The sequence below is a fragment of the Capra hircus genome, chromosome 5, assembly GCF_001704415.2.
Source record: "Capra hircus breed San Clemente chromosome 5, ASM170441v1, whole genome shotgun sequence".
In the NCBI taxonomy this organism is placed as follows: Eukaryota; Metazoa; Chordata; class Mammalia; order Artiodactyla; family Bovidae; genus Capra; species Capra hircus.
Window position 1 is genome coordinate 97,590,522 of NC_030812.1, and position 18,720 is coordinate 97,609,241.

The following is an 18,720-nucleotide window of genomic DNA, read 5'->3' on the forward strand; positions in this document are numbered from 1 at the left end:
CTGTCTTGGGGAAACTGGGGCCACTGCACCTCCACTCCACCTGTGGGGGCAGGCCAGCATATGTGCGCTCCTCATGAGTAAGTCCAGGTTCCCCACAGCTCTCCTGTTAGTCCTGGTGGTCTTCCCACCTGCCAGGGGGATCCATCTCCCCCACAGAGGACCCCAGGACTGGGGTGCCCAATATGTGGCTTGAACTGCCCACTCCCCAGCATGGCTCTCCACCCGTGTGATCTTCCTTTTCCTCCCAAGTCCTGACCTGATCACTTTTCTTCTCTTCTTACTGGATTAAGTGTGCATCTTTCTTACAGCCTTGGTTGTGCAGGAACTTGGTTTCTGTCAGTCTCTAGTTTTCAGTGAGAATTGTTCCATATGTAGATGAATTTTAGACGTGTTCATGGGGGGAGGTACTCTACACCTCCTCCTAGTCCACCATCTTGATGCCATCTTTGTCTTTCCTTTTTCTTTTTTTTTTAAGATGTTTTAAAATGTGGACCATATGTTTATGTCTTTATTGAATTTGTTGTAATATTGCTTCTGCTTTATGTTTTGACTTTTTGGCCTCAAGGCATGTGGGCGCTTAGTTCCCTGACCAGGGATTGAACACACACCCAGTGCGCTGGAAGGTGGATTCTTAACCACTGGACCACCAGGGAAGTTCCTCTTTTTCTTGATTTGTTGGTCCTTTTCATTAGTCTCTCAACCTCATTCCCATTTTGTCTCCTTTCTTACCCTTTTATTTCTGTGATTATGGATTCCTGTTATGAATCCTCTCCTCATCTGAGCTGTTCACACATTTGAGACCAAGCTTTCTTCCCCCTAGTTACTGACAGCTGTTGGTAGTTGTCATGATAAGGGCATTAAGCTACTGTAATGTGTAACACACCCACACTCAAATTCACCTGGAAAAAGCCCTGTTTCCAAGTGTTAGGGCTACAGCTAGGAGGAAAATAGCCAAAGTCCCCAAATTCTTGTTCTCATGAAGACTTTCATGCTTCTCTTCTAGCTCCCCACCAGGTTACTGCTCGATGTCTGCTTCTGGGCTGGGCTAATAAACGGGCATGGGCTTCTCTGGTGGCTCAGTGGTAAAGAATCTGCCTGCAATGCAGGAGCCACGAGATGTGGGTCTGATCCCTGGGTCAGGAGGGCATGGCAACCCACTCCAGTATTCTTGCCTGGAGAATCCCCATGGACAGAAGAGCCTGGCAGGCTACAGTCCATAGGGTCGAAAAGAGTCATACACGACTGGAGCGACTTAGCATGCATGCACGCATGCGATAAAAGGGCATAAAGAAGCTGAGTATGCCATCAAGGAAATTACTATCTGGTTGGAAAGAAACTGATGACTATAGGCAAACTGATTAAGTACTGAATAAGTAGGTGAGGTATTCAGTCTTTATATTAGCCTATCATCTGCAGAAAACAGAAGTAGAAGGGAATAAGTGTACACAAAGGAAAAGGAGATATTACACAAATACTTGTGTAGCATGGAAAGAGTCTTGTGTAGAATGGAAGGAGTCCAAGGACCTGAAATCTGTTTTAAGCACTGGCACTCTTTTTGTTAGCCAAGAACACGGTACTTACGTCAGTGAGCTTTATTGTTTTATTGTTATTTTTATCTTTCTGTTTTAGAAAATGAAGAGTTGAGATAGACTGGCAAATCTTGGGAGATTCTTTGATTTAAAAGATGAGTCTTTTATTTTTGAATTTCTTGTAATTTCTTTGAGTTTCCTAACCAGAATGATCATGAGGAGAATAGGTTAGAATTTAGCTGCAGAGACTGTCAGCTCTGGATAAGGAGAAGGAAGTGGGGATGCAGTGAAGGGGTTCCTATCCATGCCTTGACTTCAGCTCAATTTCCTAAAGTTACTCTTACACTCCTAAGCTCAGGGGGTCTTCTCCACAACTTTCCCCTGCCTACAACTCCAGGTGAACTGAGCAATATATACTCCAGCTATACCATGCTGTGAAAGTCACTTCTAAAAAGTGAGATTCCAGGGAACAAGTGTTTCCTTGATGCTCATGGTTTATTTAACCCTCATCAGTCTAAGTTCTATCTCAGATTTTAAGCATTAGGTTTGCCCCTTCCACACCTGCTGCTGCTGCTAAGTTGCTTCAGTCGTGTCCGACTCTGTGCGACCCCATAGACGGCAGCCCACCAGGCTCCCCGGTCCCTGGGATTCTACAGGCAAGAACACTGGAGTGGGTTGCCATTTCCTTCTCCAATGCATGAAAGTGAAAAGTGAAAGTTAAGTTTCTCAGTGGTGTCTGACCCTTAGCGACCCCATGGGCTGCAGCCTACCAGGTTCCTTCGTCCATGGGATTTTTCAGGCAAGCGTACTGGAGTGGGTTGCCATTACCTTCTCGGCCGCCACACCTAATCTGCACTTAATTTGTTTTCTAATTTATAATAATAACCCTTTTTGACATTGAGGTAGCCAGTTGCCAACACAGCTAATTCTTTTTCTTTTTAATTAAAGTATAATTGACCTACAACACTATGTTAGTTCCAGGTGGACAAAATAGTAATTTGATAATTCTATGCATTTCAAAAAGATCAATACAATAAGTCTAGTTATCATACAAAGTTATTATAATATTATTGACTATATTCTCCATATTATATATTTCATCCACATGACTCATTTATTTTATAACTGGAAGTCTCACCTGTTTCACCCATCACCTCAACCTCTTCCCCTTTGGCCACTACCTGTTTTTGTCTGTATCTGTGAGTCTATTTCTGTTTTGCTAGGTTTAGTCATTTGTTTTCTTTTCCAGATTTCACATATAAGTGAAATCATATGGTATTTGTCTTTCTCTGTATGATTTATTTCACTTACCATGATACCTTCTATATCCATTAATGTTGGCATAAATGGTAAGATTTATTCTTTTCTTGACAGAGTAATATTCCATTCTCTATATCTGTCTGTGTATCTATCTTACATATTCTTTATCCATCCACCTATTTAGGCCTTCCCTTATAGCTCAGCTGGTAAAGAATCCGTCTGCAGTGCAGGAGACCTCAGTTTGATTCCTGGATCGGGAAGATCCACTGGAGAAGGTATAGGTTACCCATTCAAGTATTCTTGGGCTTTCCTTGTAGCTCAGCTGGTAAAGAATCCACCTGCAATGCGGGAGACCTGTGTTCAATCTCTGGGGTGGGAAGATCCCCTGGAGAAACAAAAGGCTACCCACTCCAGTATTCTGGCCTGGAAAAATCCATGAGCTGTATAGTCCATGGGGTCACAAAGGCTCAGACACAACTGAATGACTTTCACTTTCACTTCCATACACTATTTATAGACACTGAGGCTATTTCCATACCTTGGCTATTATGAACAATGTTGTAATTAACATGGGGTGTGTATATCTTTTTGAATTAGTATTTTTTTCTTCATAAAAATACCCTGGAGGGGAATTGCTGGATCATATGGTGATTCTATTTTTATTTTTTGAGGAAACTCCATACTATTCTCCATAGTATTTGTACCAGTTTACATTCCCATCAACCATGTAGAAGGGTTTCCTTTTTTGCACACTCCCTCCTTATTGATTCTCTGCTTAGATGATCCGTCCATTGATGTAAGTAGGGTGTGAAAGTTCTCCTATTATTGTTGATGATCATTACCCTAAACTGTTGGATGTATGTTGCTTATCTCCATTTAGTTTTGTTCTTCTTCTGGTGTTTTATTTTGTTTCTTTATTTGGAGTGTATTCCTCTGTAACCTCATTTTGTCTAATTCTCTGTGTTTATTTATATAAACTAAAACAGCATTTGTGTGTTAGTCGCTTAGTCATGTCCAACTCTTTTCAACCCCATGGACTATAGCCAGCCAGGCTCCTCTGTCCATGGAATTCTCCAGGCAAGAATATTGCAGTGGGTAGCCCTTCTCTTCTCCAGGGGGTCTTCGAAACCCAGGAATTGAACCTGGGTCTTCTGCATTGCAGGCTGATTCTTTACCGTCTGAGCCACCAGGGAAGCCATGAAAGTGAAATAACAGTCGCTCAGTCGTGTCCTACTCTTTGCGACCCCATGGACCATACAGTCCATGGAATTCTCCAGGCCAGAATATGGAGTGGGTGGCCTTTCCCTTCTCCAGGGGATCTTCCCAACCCAGGGACTGAACCCAGGTCTCCCGCATTACAGGCAGATTCTTTACTAGCTGAGACACTAGGGAAGCCCAAGAATACTGGAGTGGGTAGCCTATCCCTTCTCCAGCGGATCTTCCCGACCCAGAAATCAAACCGGGGTCTCCTGCCTTGCAGGTTGATTCTTTACCAGCTGAGCTACCAGGGAATCCCTACTGACCTTCAAAGCCAGATAATCTGGGTACTCATCTTTCCAGTGGTTCAGGAACCCTACGCTTGGGAGCCTAGTGTGGGACTTGGAACCCCACTGCTTGGCAAGAACTTCTGTAATAGTTACTATCCTGCAGTTCGTGGGGTACCCAGCTGCAGGCATGGGTCTTGACTTCTCCTACTCATCGTCCTTCTTATAGGCTTAGTTGTCAAAAGCCTTTCCTGCTCTTCCTCAGGTCATTTTTATCTGTAGTTGTTCTGTAAATAGTTGTAATTTTGGTGTCCCAGTGATAGGAGGTGAGTTCAGGTTCTTTTACTCCGCCCTCCAGGCCTCACCACCTCAATAAAACCAGTTCCTGGTTTGTTTGGTAATTTTTTTGGCTATGCCATGCAACATGTGTGGAGAAGGAAATGGCAACCCACTCCAGTACTCTTGCCTAGAAAATCCCACGGATGGAGGAGCCTGGTGCAGGCTGCTGTCCATGGGGTCACAAAGAGTCAATCTTCCATCCCCAACCAGGGATCAAACCTGTCCCCACGTACAGTAAGTGTGGGATCTTAGCCACAAAATTGCTATGGAAATCCCTCAATAAAGCCAATTCTTAGCAACTGAGTGATCATAGCAACTTGAAGACAGTGATTGAATTTTTTTATACCTACAGTTTTATACTTTTATGGACTAAATTACCGGTAAGAATGATAAACGAGGAGAAATCTTGCTGTAATATTTTTTCTTATACAGCTGTTAACATCTTACACCTTCAAGTCATAGTAAACTACCCTATTTTTACACACATAACAGTGTGTATGCACATAACATGTATTTTGTCAGTTAACAAAGTACGTAGAAATACGGTGCTGTTTTCAGAACATTGATCTAAATTAAAATTATTGTATGTATGTAATTCTGGGTTATATTAGAATTCTACTAAGAAATTGTAGGGGATGCTAAAGTTTAAGGGAAAAAAGTGCTTCAAAGGTCCATTGTTGTTTAGTTGCTCATTTCATAGAAGGCAATGGCACCCCACTCCAGCACTCTTGCCTGGAAAATCCCATGGACAGAGGAGCCTGGTAGGCTGCAGTCCATGGGGTCCCTAAGAGTCGGATATGACTGAGCATCTTCACTTTCACTTTTCACTTTCATGCATTGGAGAAGGAAATGGCAACCCACTCCAGTATTCTTGCCTGTAGAATCCCGGGGTCGGGGAAGCCTGGTGGGCTGCCATCTATGGGGTCGCACAGAGTCGGACACGACTGAAGCGACTTAGCAGCAGTTGCTCATCTGTATCCAACTCTGAGATCCCATGGACTATAGCCTGCCAAGCTCCTCTGTCCGTGGGATCTGGTATGAATACTGGAGCAAATTGCCATTACCTTCTCCAGGGAATCTTCCTGACCCAGGAATCGAATCCATGTCTCCTGCTTGAAAGGTGGATTCTTTACACTGAACCACATACACTGTGGCTATAGAAAAATCTCAATAATAAACATATAATACTCATATTTGAAGTCTGTTAACTTCATGCAGAAAACTTCAAAATTATTAGGTTTCACCAGAGCATCAGTTTTGAATGATTTAACCAAATGTACTGTCTTGTTAGGTACACATGGGCTGTTGTGTTGAACAACTCTGGGCGACACCATAGATGTTATATTCATTTTATGCTGTCACCGGAATGATGAAAAATATTTGCAAAGATGATAATTTGGAGTTTAGAGAAGTTGACCCTAAGCAATTTCTCTTTTTTTTTTCTGATAGTAATCAGTTTTCAAGACCCACTGTAGACCACACTACCCCGAGTTTGTGTCCTTAGGATCAGCTTCTCCAAAGTCGCTTTTAAGTTGGATGGGGTCGGCTTAACCCAGACAGAGCAAGTGTCCACTGCCCCTTGAGTAAGTGCTGGGTGACGCCCCACCAGCCAGAGCCCAAAGTCAGTGCTGCCTCAGACTAGTTACAGGCTACAGCAGCGGGGAAGGGCTTGTTTATTTGAGTAGAAGTGACAGGCTAGGCTTGTGGTTCAAGGAAGGGGCAGGGAGCTAAGGGAATGCTGAAAATCTGTCTTGACTGCCTTGCTTTCCATCAGATTTATAAGCAAACACCGCAGATCCAACCAGTCTGGTTTGAAGCTGCTCTGCTACTTCCGTGGGCTTACGCCATGGGTCCCAATCCCTGACCCCTTTACTGTTCTCTGGGGCTGACCTCTTAGTATGAATCAAAATGAGTTTTGGTGGAGGAATAAATAAGCAGAATATTCACTGGAATATTCTTAAGGCCCTGCAGTGCCAGCAATGAAAATACAGCTGGAATGTAAAGTCTCTTCAACCTCAGAAATGCATGCAGTGGATTTTCTGAGGTTAATTCAGACACGTATACAACCCAAAGGCTTGACAAGCAGAAGAAACAATGAAACTGTAGGCACATGATGAATTCTAACAACTATGATCATCTTCCTTATCCTCATCCATACAAAACTGGATAAAAAAAGAACCAATACCCAGTCAGCCTTTTGAAGGGTGGAAAATTATAATGAAAGAGGACCAGATGGACGTTCAAGGCACACAAGGCTAGTCTTAGCTCAAGTGCTAATTAGTTGGAAAAAACCTGAACCCTGCGCCTATTTCCTCATCAGCTAGTTACGGAGGCTAGGTTTTTTAATGGCTTTCAAAAGGCTCTTCTGATTGTACATGTTTAGAATTCGTTTGTGGAATTCATGTTGCATCTCATAGTGTTCTTGTAAAGCAGAATAAGAAATGGAAGGCAGGTTTGCTCTTTTTAGAGTTTCTTTAGCAGGGAGGTGTGTCTAAAGTGGCCCAGGAGACACAGTGCTGGTTTCTTCAATTACAGTGTGGGAAGAGAATGATTTTTTGACACTGAGAGTTGAACTTGGCATGTTTGCATCCCTTCTTTAATTTTTATTAATTAATTTTTATTGTAGTAGAGTTGCTTCACAGTTTTGTGTTAGCTTCACTGCATAGCAAGATGAGTCAGCCATACGTAAACCTATATTCCTTCTTGAGGCCCAAATAGCTCCCTTAACATTAAATTACCTCAAAGTCTCACCGTGTTTTTCTTGTCCTCACCCATGTTCATTAGGAGTAATAATGGATTCATGATCAGAAAGTCCCGCATCAGATCAGATCTCTGATTTATTTTCTGACCCTACATGAGTCACCTTTGCACTTAGACATTATTTTCCACGTGCACTATGAAGTTGTTAAAATGGTCATGGGTCATCCTGAAGTGGCTTTCTTTCGTAAAACTGAAGATAACCTTGAAGAACACTCCAAGTTTTCAGGATTGGAAAAAAATGCAGATAAATGAAATGTGATTTTATCATTATCTGTAAAGCACCTCCTCGTCACCACCACTACCTTGATCTTTCTAGATCTTCTCATCTTGGACTCCTATTTTTTTCTTTTTTAAAAAAATTATTTGGAGAAATGTCTATTTAGTTCTTTGGCCCAGAGGGATGGTACGGGGAGGGAGGAGGGAGGGGGGTTTAGGATGGGGAATGCGTGTATACCTGTGGCGGATTCATGTTGATGTATGGCAAAACCAATACAATATTGTAAAGTAATTAACCTCCAATTAAAATAAATAAATTTATATTAAAAATTAAAAAAATTAAAAAATAAAAAATTATTTTTAATTGGAGGATCATTGCTTTACAATGTTTTGTTGGTTTCTGCTGTAAAACAACTTGAATCAGCCATAAGTATACATATATCCTCTCATTCTTAAACCCCTTCCCATCCCTTTGGTTTGCTATTAAAATTATTTTTAATTGACTGACTTAACATGGGCTGGGAAATAGAGGCAAGCCAATTTAAAGGTATGAGCTTAGATTATCTACAAACAGAAGAGCAATAAAGCTTTGATAGTATCAGCAGGCCACAGGTTGTGGGTTTATATATATTCAGATAGTGTGTGATATAAATCCTTCAGACAAAGTTCACTGAACCCTGGGATAGGACTCTGAGTTTTGTGGTTTCACAGTGATATTAGGTGCTGCACCTTTGTGATTTTTATTTCAACATTAACTAAAATTTTGGGTGTCTGGGGAGCAGTGATTTCTGTAGGTAAGGTATATAAAAACTTGCAGGATCTTAGTTCCCTGACCAGGGATTAAACCTCAGCCCTTGGCAGTGAAAGCACTGAGTCCTAACTGCTAAACCTCCAGGGGAGTCCCCAGAATTAATTATTTTAAAATGTACTACAAAGCTGCAATGACTAAGGCCATGCACTATAGGCATAAGGAGAATTTCAGACCCTGGGATCCCTGTTTTCAGGCCTCCAGCCTCAAGTTGAATTATAGTCCCAGATTTCCTGACTTTCCAACTTGCAGATGGCAGATTGTGGGGCTTCTCAGCCTCCATAGCCTTGCAAGCCAATTCCTATAATAAATTTCCTCATATATATATATATATATATATATATATATATATATCCTATTATATGTAGGATAAATTTCCTCATATATATATCCTATTAGTTGTTTCTCCAGAGAACCCTCATTAATACAATGGATGAAACTTGGAAACTTGCTAAAGCCAAACACAGGTCACAGATTATATGATTCAATTTATATGAGATATCTAAAATAGGCAAATCCATAAAGCTGAGAGATAGATTAGTGATTGCTCAGGCGCTTGTGGTGGGGAGGTGGGCACTGAGAAGTGGCTGCTCTTGGTACAGGTTTGTATCTATTTTTTTTTAATTTATTTTTGGCTGCACTGGGTCTTCATTGCTACACAGGTTTTTCTCTAGTTGTGGCCACTGGGAGGCTACTCTTCATTGCAGTGCACGGCCTCCTAGCTGCGGTGACTTCTCTTGTGGAGCACCGGCTCTAGGGTGCTCCAGCTTCAGTAGTTACAGTGCGTGGGTTCAGTAGTTGTGGCTCTCGGGCTCTTCAGCACAGGCTCAATAGTTGTGGCGCGTGGGCTTAGTTGTTCCTTGGCACGTGGAATCTTCCTGGACCAGGGATCAAACTGGTGTCTCCTGCATTAGCAGGCAGATTCTTTATCACTGTGCCACCAGGGAAGCCCCCAGGACAGGGTTTTTTTTAAGGGATGTGATGAAAATAGCCTAAAACTAGATAGCAGTGATGGTTGTACAACTTTGTGAATATACTAAAAAACCACTAAATTGTATACATTAAAAGGGTGCATTTTATGCTTTGTAAACTTTATTTCCCAAAACCTCACAAAAGCAATATTAACGGTAATTTTAATTTTTTAAAAAATTATTTTTGAGAATCTGTTAAAGGAGCAGGGTACAGTGTAATGTAAAAGCACTGATTCTAAAACCATACAACCTGGGCTGAAGTTCCAAATCCCTGCTGACTAGCTGTGTGATCTGGAGAAGGCAATGGCCTGGAAAATCCGATGGACGGAGGAGCCTAGTAGGCTGCAGTCCATGGGGTCATTAGAGTCGGACACGACTGAGCGGCTTGACTTTCACTTTTCACTTTCATGCATTGGAGAAGGAAATGGCAACCCACTCCAGTGTTCTTGCCTGGAGAATCCCAGGGACGGGGAAGCCTGATGGGCTGCCGTCTATGGGGTCGCACAGAGTCGGACACGACTGAAGTGATTTAGCAGCAGCAGCAGCAGCAGCTGTGTGATCTAGAGCAAGTTACTTAACTTCTCTGTGACAAGTTCCTTCATCTATGTGTACAGTGTTTAGAACAGTGCCTGACAGGTGGTGAGCATTGTGTAAGTGTTTGTCATTTTACTATATGCCCTGAAACACACCAGGCAGTAGTGGGAAGCAGAAACCAGTGTCAAGAAAGCTGTGTTGATTTGTATCAGTTAAGGGTGGAGTCCAAAGTGAATTGCTTCATTTGGTTTATTGTCTGAACTCTGCTCCATGCTCACTCAGGGAAAGAGTCTGGGTTTATCGGGAAGTTCAGTTCAGTTCAGTCGCTCAGTCATGTCCGACTCTTTGCGACCCTATGAATCGCAGCACGCCATGCCTCCCTGTCCATCACCAACTCCCAGAGTTCACTCAGACTTGCATCCATCGAGTCCATGATGCCATTCAGCCATCTCATCCTCTGTCGTCCCCTTCTTCTCCTGCCCCTAATCCCTCCCAGCATCAAAGACTTTTCCAATGAGTCAACTCTTCACATGAGGTGGCCAAAGTATTGGAGTTTCAGCTTTAGCATCATTCCTTCCAAAGAAATCCCAGGGTTGATCTCCTTCAGAATGGACTGGTTGGATCTCCTTGCAGTCCAAGGGACTCCCAAGAGTCTTCTCCAACACCACAGTTCAAAAGCATCAATTCTTCAGCGTTCAGCCTTCTTCACAGTCCAACTCTCACATCCATACATGACTACAGGAAAAACCATAACCTTGACTAGACAGACCTTAGTCGGCAAAGTAATGTCTCTGCTTTTGAATATGCTATCTAGGTTGGTTATAACTTTTCTTCCAAGGAGCAAGTGGAAAGGAGGGAGATAATGTGGAATGCCTAAACTGAATCTCCTTACCTGGGTTCTGGAAAAAGGTCCAAAAATACGTTGTGTGCTCAGTCGTGTCTGACTCTTTGCTACCCTATGGGCTGTAGCCCGCTAGGTTCTTCTGTCTGTGGAATTTTCCAAGCAAGACTACTGGAGTGGGTTGCCATTTCCTCCTCCAGGGGATCTTCCTGACCCAGGGATCGAACCCAGGTCTCCCACATTGCAGGCATATTCTTTACCACAGTGCCGCCTGGGAAGCTCAAATGGAGGAAACCAGAGCAAGGGATGGTGAACAGTACTTAATGTATTTTTGTTGTTCAATTAAATAAATGTTAGGCAAAAATTCTGAGGGTTTTCCTCTTGAGCGTAGACACAAACCTCATGATTTTCGTTCTCTTGTACTGTCTTTGTTTTAGTCTTTTTTTGCTCTTTTTAAAAATATTTATTTTTATATATTTATTTGCCTGCATCAGGTTATAGTCGAGGCATGCAGGATTTTTAGTTGTGGCGTGTGGGATCAAACCTTGGCCCCCTACATTGGGAGCTCAGAGTCTTAGCCATTGGACCACCAGGGAAGTCCCATCTTTTGCTCTTTCATTTCAAAAAGTAAGATCAAGCAAAATAAGATCAAGTAAAGTTCATGTCACTGCCACATTTTTATTCCCAGGACGAATCAACAATCCAGGAGGGTAGCAGGTGTTTCAGGCAGTATTTGCATCACTTTGCTTTAAACTGCTTTCTGCATCTTGGTGGAGGTACACTTACATTTCTTGATTTTCCTATGGATCTCAATCTATTGACAGCAAATAGAGATTCTAGTAGAAGGACTGGTTTACATAGCCATTTTGAGGGAAAGATGCATGAGTGCCTGCTTGGTTGTGTCCAACTCTGCGACTACAAGGACTGTAGCCCACCAGGCCCTTCTGTCCATGGACTCCTCCAGGCAAAATACTGGAGTGAGCTGCCATTTCCTACACCAGGGGATCTTCCTGACCCAGGGATTGAACCACGGTCTCTTATGGCCCCTGCATTGGCAGGCAAATTTTTCACCACCACGCCATCAGAGAAGACCCAGTGATGTATGAAAGGAGAAAAAGTGTGACTAGTAAATGATGGGGCAGTGAGCAGAGTTGTCTTGAAGTTCTCTGGAATATATAGACAAGGCTTAACAGATCCCCAGGTCTTACTATAAAAAAGTAACCTATGGGAAGTGAGGATTCTTCAGAAGAGATGGCAGTGGGCATGTGTGTATGTGTGTGTATATGTGTATGTATGCATGTGTACATGTGTGTATATATGAGTATGTATATGTGTGTATGTGTATGTATATATGTCTGTATATGTGTGTGTGTATGTGTATGTGTATGTGGGTGTGTACGTGTGTGTGTGTGTGTGTGTGTTGGGAGGGGAATAATTCTACCTTGGGTTTCTGAAATCCTTTTATTCTAAAACTTTAAAAAGTCCTTTCACATGTTTTATCTCATTTATCAGAATGTCTCTGATTAGATAGTGCAAGGATAATGATAATCCATAATGTTATAGATTAGGAATTAAAACACAGGGAAGTGATAAAATTTGGCCAAAGAGAGAGAGAGAAAGAGGATAATAAACACAGCAGTCAATCTAGAACTTTATTATTAAATTAGAGACTGGTGGATTTCTTCTGTATTAAATAAGAAAGGAAGGAGATGAGGGTTTAAGGCAAAGTTCCTGAAATTGGCTCCATGTTGGAATCAACTTTTGGAGCCTTAACAGATCCCAGCACTCGGCTCCCATTCCCAACTGTTTCTTGATTCTGACTTAATTGATGGATCATCTTGGGCCTTGAAACTTTTACAAAGTTTCTTTGATCACACTGGTTTTAAATTTGGGGTGTTAGAGCGTGGAAAAGGAATTCTGAAATTTGTTTTATCTACTTTTATTCTAAGTATATGATATTTCAATTTAAGACCATGAAGCAATTTATAAAAGAGAGCAGGAGAGTTGAAAATTTAACATTTATAAAAAGTAGGTACTTCTCAGAAGGAAGATGAGAAAATTGTAGTAGAAACCTAGGTCATATTTACTGTAAGGATATTTTTTAAAATATTTGTCTATTTATTTGGCTGTGTTGGGTCTCCGGTGCAGCATGTGAACTCTTAGTTGTGACATATGGATCTAGTTCCCTGACTAGAGATTGAACCCAGACACCCTGCATTGGAAGTGCAGAGTCTTAGCCACTGGACCACCAGGGAAGTCCCTTCTGTAAACCAGGGAAGCCCATATGAAATTTAAATTTCAGGAAGTAATTTTCTTATTCCCTTGATCCATAGACATATAAATACTCTAATTGTGATATTATGTCATTATATTAATACTGCCTAGGATGAAAATCTTATCCAAAAGGAGAAATCATTTGTAGATATCATAATTTGAAGAATAATAGTATAATTATTATGGGAATATTTTATTTCTATAATTATTATAGGAATAATTAGTAATAACTATTATTTGTTATGTGCTATGTATTGTTCTAAGTATCATTTAATTCTTACAGTGATTCTTGGAGATAGATAATACTATAAACTCAGTTTAACAGATGAAAAAAAAAGAGATTGCTCAAGAGACCACAGCTAATTAATGGCAGAAACAAGTATATTGGAGTTTCCCTGATGGCTCAATGGTAAAGAATACTCCTGCCAATGTAGGAGACAGGGGTTCGATCCCTGGGTTGGGAAGATCCCCTGGAGTATGGATTGGCAACCCATTCCAGTATTCCTGCCTGAGAAATCCCACGGACAGAGGAGCCTAGTGGGCTACAGTTCATGGAGTTGCAAAGAGTCAGACATGACTGAGCAAATAACTAACAACAATATGTGTATATTGGGTTTCAAACTTCACTGGGCTATACTTCCGAGACTTGTAATAAAAGTACTGAAAGGTAGCCAAAGCCTATGGGTATGCCTTTTGGGCCTTTATTGTGGAAGATATAAATGACTTCAAGCAAAGACGCAACTGAAAACAAAGCACCTTTCTCATGCATTAAGTTCAGAGCGGGAAGCCCAGCTGAGGTGGGGCTACTGTGGGGCTGCACTGAGGCTATATTAAGATAACAAGCCAGTAGAATTGTTCACTGCTATTTAATAAAATACACGCCTACATACTTTTCTTATCCACACCCACATTCGTGAACACACACAGTGGTTCTGCCGTTTTTGCTCACTGAATTTATTTTCCAACTATCTTCCATTATCCTGCCAAGAAAGGTCTGTCTAGTCAATGCTATGGTTTTTCCAGTAGTCATGTGTGGCTGTGAGAGTCGGACTATAAAGATAGTTGAGTGCTGAAGAATTGATGCTTTTGAACTGTAATGTTGAAGAAGACTCTTGAGAGTCCCTTGGACTTCAAGGAGATCCAACCAGTCCATCCTAAAGGAAATCAGTCCTGATTGTTCATTGGAAGGACTGATGCTGAAGCTGAAACTCCAATACTTTGGTTACCTGATGCAAAGAAATGACTCATTGGAAGACACTGACGCTGGGACAAATTGAAGGCAGGAGAAGAAGGGGATGGCAGAGGAAAAGATGGTTGGATGGCATCACCAACCAATGGAGATGAGTTTGAGTAACTCTGGGAGTTGGTGATGGACAGGGAGGCCTGGTGTGCTGCGGACCATGGGGTTGCAAAGAGTCGGACACGACTGAGCTACTGAACCGAATTATCCCCCATTAGTTTCCTTGGTGACTCAGACTGTAAAGAATCTGCCTGCCATGTAGGAGACCTGGGTTTGATTCCTGAGTTGGGAAGATCCCTGGGTTGGGAAGATCCCCGGGTTGGGAAGATCCCCTGGAGAAGGAAAGAGCAAAACTAAGGAAGTCATTCAGCACTTTCATTATATGGTGCCTGTGTTAGAGGAAAGGGAATATATCCACATTTATGCCAATGCTTTGAAGGAAAGCCACACTGTCTTGAGATCATTGTGGTGGGGAAGTAGAAATTAGAGTTAGAGACTGTCAGGTAGAATGTGTTATTTAGGAACACTGAGTTGGAACCTTTGGTCTGAAAAGTAATTATGTCTATATAATTATATAACAGTAATTATGTCCAAAAGTAATTATGTATGCAAAGTAAACACACATGAATTCTTGCTGGAAGAGGAAGGTGTAACTATTACCTTTTTTTTTTAACTTTAGAAGCTTTACTACTTACCTTTTTAGCATCAGGTTTTTTTTTTTTTTTTTAATTTTAATCGGAGGCAAATTACTTTACAATATTGTGGTGGTTTTTGCCATAAAATTTACTGAAGTATAGTTGCTTTACAATGTGTTATTTTATGCTGCGCAGCAAAGTGAATCAGCTAGAGGTATACATATATCCCCCTTTTTTTGGATTGTCTTCCCGTTTAGGTCACCGCAGAGCACTGAGTAGAGTTCCCTGTGCTGTGCAATAAGTTAATGTTAGTTGTATATTTTATACATAGTAGTTTATATACTGCTACTGCTGCTGCTAAGTCACTTCAGTCGTGTCTAACTCTGTGCGACCCCAGAGACGGAAGCCCACCAGGCTCCCCCGTCCCTGGGATTCTCCAGGCAAGAACACTGGAGTGGGTTGCCATTTCCTTCTCCAGTGCATGAAACTGAAAAGTGAAAGTCAAGTTGCTCAGTCGTGTCTGACTCTTAGCTACCGCATGGACTGTAGCCTACCAGGCTCCTTATATAAGTTAGTCTCAATTTCCCAATTCATCCCAACCTTTCCCACCCACCGGCCCCACCCCCCCTCAACCCTGCCCGGAGTCCGTTTGTTCGCTATGTCTGTGTCTCTATTTCTGCTTTGCAGATATGTTCATCTGTACTGTTTTTCTAGATTCCACATATATGCTTTAATAAACAATGTTATTTTTCTCTTTCTGACTTCACTTTGTGTGACAGTCTCTAGGTCTGCAAATGGCACAGTTTGTTCCTTTGAAGAACATTTTCACATTCTCATTAATTCTCACTAGAATCCTGAGGTAAGTGCTCATGATAATCTCAGATTAAAGATTAGAAAACCAAGACATTAAAAGATTGAGATAAATCTATCCTGCATCCCTGACCTTGGTCCCTGTGTTCCTTCTACTTGCCACAGTTGGATGCAGACGATATATTAACTTTGTTTCCAAAAGTTCCAACTTAGCTTTCTCCCAGGTAGAAAACAATGCCATCAGCAAGCAATTCGGACTGTGGCCCACTAGGTTCCTCAATCTATGGGATTTCTTAGGCAAGAATACTGGAGGGTTGCCATTCCTGTCTCCAGGGGATCTTCCCGACCGTGGAGCCACTGGGGTAGCTCTTTCTGATTACCCCATAGGGAATTACAGGCAGAGGTAGGGACAGAAATGAAAACTGGTGGGGCTACTGTGATGTGGGTCGCAAGATGCAGTTGCAAGCGAGCCTTCGGAATTAGAGAGTTGAGGGGGAGAGACTATGTGTGTGGACTTCTTAGCTGGCCTGCCCCTTTTCTGGTGTCATTCACTTCCTCCTGCTGTCTGTAATTCTTTACTGCCCCGAGGAGAGAAGCAGGTGTCCTGGTCCCAAATTAAGATGAGAAGGAATGACAAGGTCAGGCGATATGCTCAGTGAGTCACCAACACAGAACTAGAAATCAAAACCTCTGCCTCTGTAATCATGGCGCCAGGGTCAGTGCTAATGCTCCCCATTCAAGCATCTCATCCTCTGTCGTCCCCTTCTCCCACCACCTTCAATCTTTCCCAGCATCAGGGTCTTTTCCAATGAGTCAGTTCTTTGCATCAGGTGGCCAAAGTACTGGAGTTTCAGCTTCAGCATCAGTCCTTCCAATGAATATTCAGGACTGATTTCCTTTAGGATGGACTGGTTGGATTTCCTTGCAGAATGAGACAGTGATGTTTTCCCACAGGTGCCTATTTCATCTTGCCAGGCCTTTGTTATTGTTTCCCTGAAATTCCCTTCCATGTCTAGAGTCCTTAGGAGGACACACCCTGTGTGACACAGCATTTAGTTTACAACGCAGCTGAGCTGACTCCCTGATTGTGCCTGCCTGGGTCTGGGACTCCTTTATTAGAGAATGAGAAACTGTACGTGTGTGTGTGTGTTCCTGCAATCTTGTAGACTGCATTTTTTTTCTGCTTTTTTCTCTGCAGAGGGCTGTGGGCTAGACAGATAGGACAACAGAACAGATCTCCTTGCTTATGGGGGGAAACTGCCAAAAGATATTTAAAGTTCCATGTCGACTAAAAAAAAAGATATACAACTTGAGAGCTGTGAGTTAAGTTTTACTGGGGCAAAATGAGGACTGCAGCCTGGTAGGCAGCATCTCAGATAGCTCTGAGAGACTGCTCGAAAGCGGCAGTGGGAGAAAGTAAATATATAAGGTTTTGGTGAAGGGGGAGTTCAATACCATGAGGCACTCCTTTTACAAAAGATTTTTTGTTAGTCATGAGGATCTGATGTCACCCTGAAGGGATTTAGTATTTCTCTAGATATGAGGGCTTCCCTGGTGGCTCAGAGGTTAAAGCGTCTGCCTTCAATGCGGGAGGCCCAGGTTTGATCCCTGGGTCGGGAAGTTCCCCTGGAGAAGGAAATGGTAACCCACTCCAGTATTCTTGCCTGGAGAATCCCATGGACAGAGGAGCCTGGTATGCTACAGTCCACAGGGTCACAAAGAGTAGGACATGACTGAGCGACTTCACTTCACTTCACTTCTTGATATGAGGAGATGCAAGGATTGAGATCATAAAATCTGTTCCTAAAAGCATCCAACTATCTAAAGACCTGTCCCACCAGATTCCCTGGAGCACAGAGTGCCTCCCTCCACCCTAACTCCCTCAGGGGTTGATGAAGGTCAGCACCTATAGCAGCGTGGGCTTCAGTCTCCGTAGAGGCAGACGGCAAATGCCTTGTTGTTCAGTCGTTGGCAGTGCTCTTGGTAAGTGCCAATTTGTAGTTGACACCCGGGAGCCCCTTTTTTAAAAGGAAAAACCAAGCAGGGTGAACAGCTAAGTGGGGACTGGTCCTTGGAAATGCAGTGTGACTGATAGCGGTGGAAGCCAGGCGTGTGAAACAAGCCTGCAGCAGCAGGTATAGACATCTTTGGTGTGTCCATCAGGTAGGGAAAAGTGAACACGGATGGGTCAGAGGTAGCTCTGTGCTGAGAGCAGGTGGTGGTTGTGTGTTCTTGGCTCTTCTTTCTTATCAGTAACCCTTATTCTGTGCTTGGGGTGCAGCATTAAAGAATCTGCCTGCAGTGCAGAAAATGCTGGTTCAACCCCTGGCACGGGAAGATCCTCTCAAAAAGGCAACCCACTCCAGTATTCTTGCCTCGGGAATCCCATGGACAGAGGAACCGGGCTGGCTATAATCCATGGGATCTCAAAGAGCAGGGCGTGATTTAGCACCCAAACAACAACAGTAATCCCAGGAAGAGAAAATAGCCAGCATGTATTTTAAGATATATTATTTTTGGACTTTTGAGGTTTGCATGTAGTAGATGGAAGATTATGAAATCAGGAATGTCGTAAGTAAAATGATAATTATAATAAAAACCTCTTGAATTTATATAACACTTGAAAGGACATAAAATGTGTTCGTGTTGGGAATGATATTTTAAATTTGATGCTGTTTGATTTCCCTAGGTGTCCCAGGGCTCCCTATCTTGGATTCCATTTCTTCCCCTATGGAGGGAGGTTTCAGGAGGAGCCAAGATAAAGTTTAGAACTTCTCATCTCTACTGTATATCACATGTATTTTAGGAATTCCCAAAGAGGTGAAAAGTCCAGACTTAAAGGAAGCAAGAAAAGCTGATAATGCTCTGTCTTACTGTAAAAAGAATTTGTTTGAATGTGGTCAGGCCTTTCAGACAGCATGATGGAGCCTCTTTTTTTTTTTCTTTTTTTCATGGTTCAAAGGGCATTTCAAGCCCCAGGTCTCTAGGAGGAGGGTGGAGATGAGAAGAGTCACAATCC

General features: G+C 42.4%; 1 protein-coding gene across 4 annotated transcripts in view; it reads left to right on the forward strand.

Annotated features, from left to right (window-relative positions):
* STYK1 (serine/threonine/tyrosine kinase 1) overlaps positions 1 to 18,720 on the forward strand; it is a 51,824-nt gene that overhangs the window by 5,014 nt on the left and 28,090 nt on the right. For 2 of the 4 annotated variants that reach the window (XM_018048479.1, XM_005680833.3), the window contains exon 2: positions 15,671 to 15,750. The exons of the other annotated variants lie outside the window; for them this stretch is intronic. In XM_018048479.1, coding sequence (XP_017903968.1) covers positions 15,686 to 15,750 — 65 coding nt within the window. In that variant the 5' untranslated portion in view covers positions 15,671 to 15,685. The remainder of the gene's footprint in view (positions 1 to 15,670; positions 15,751 to 18,720) is intronic. 4 annotated transcript variants of the gene reach the window in all.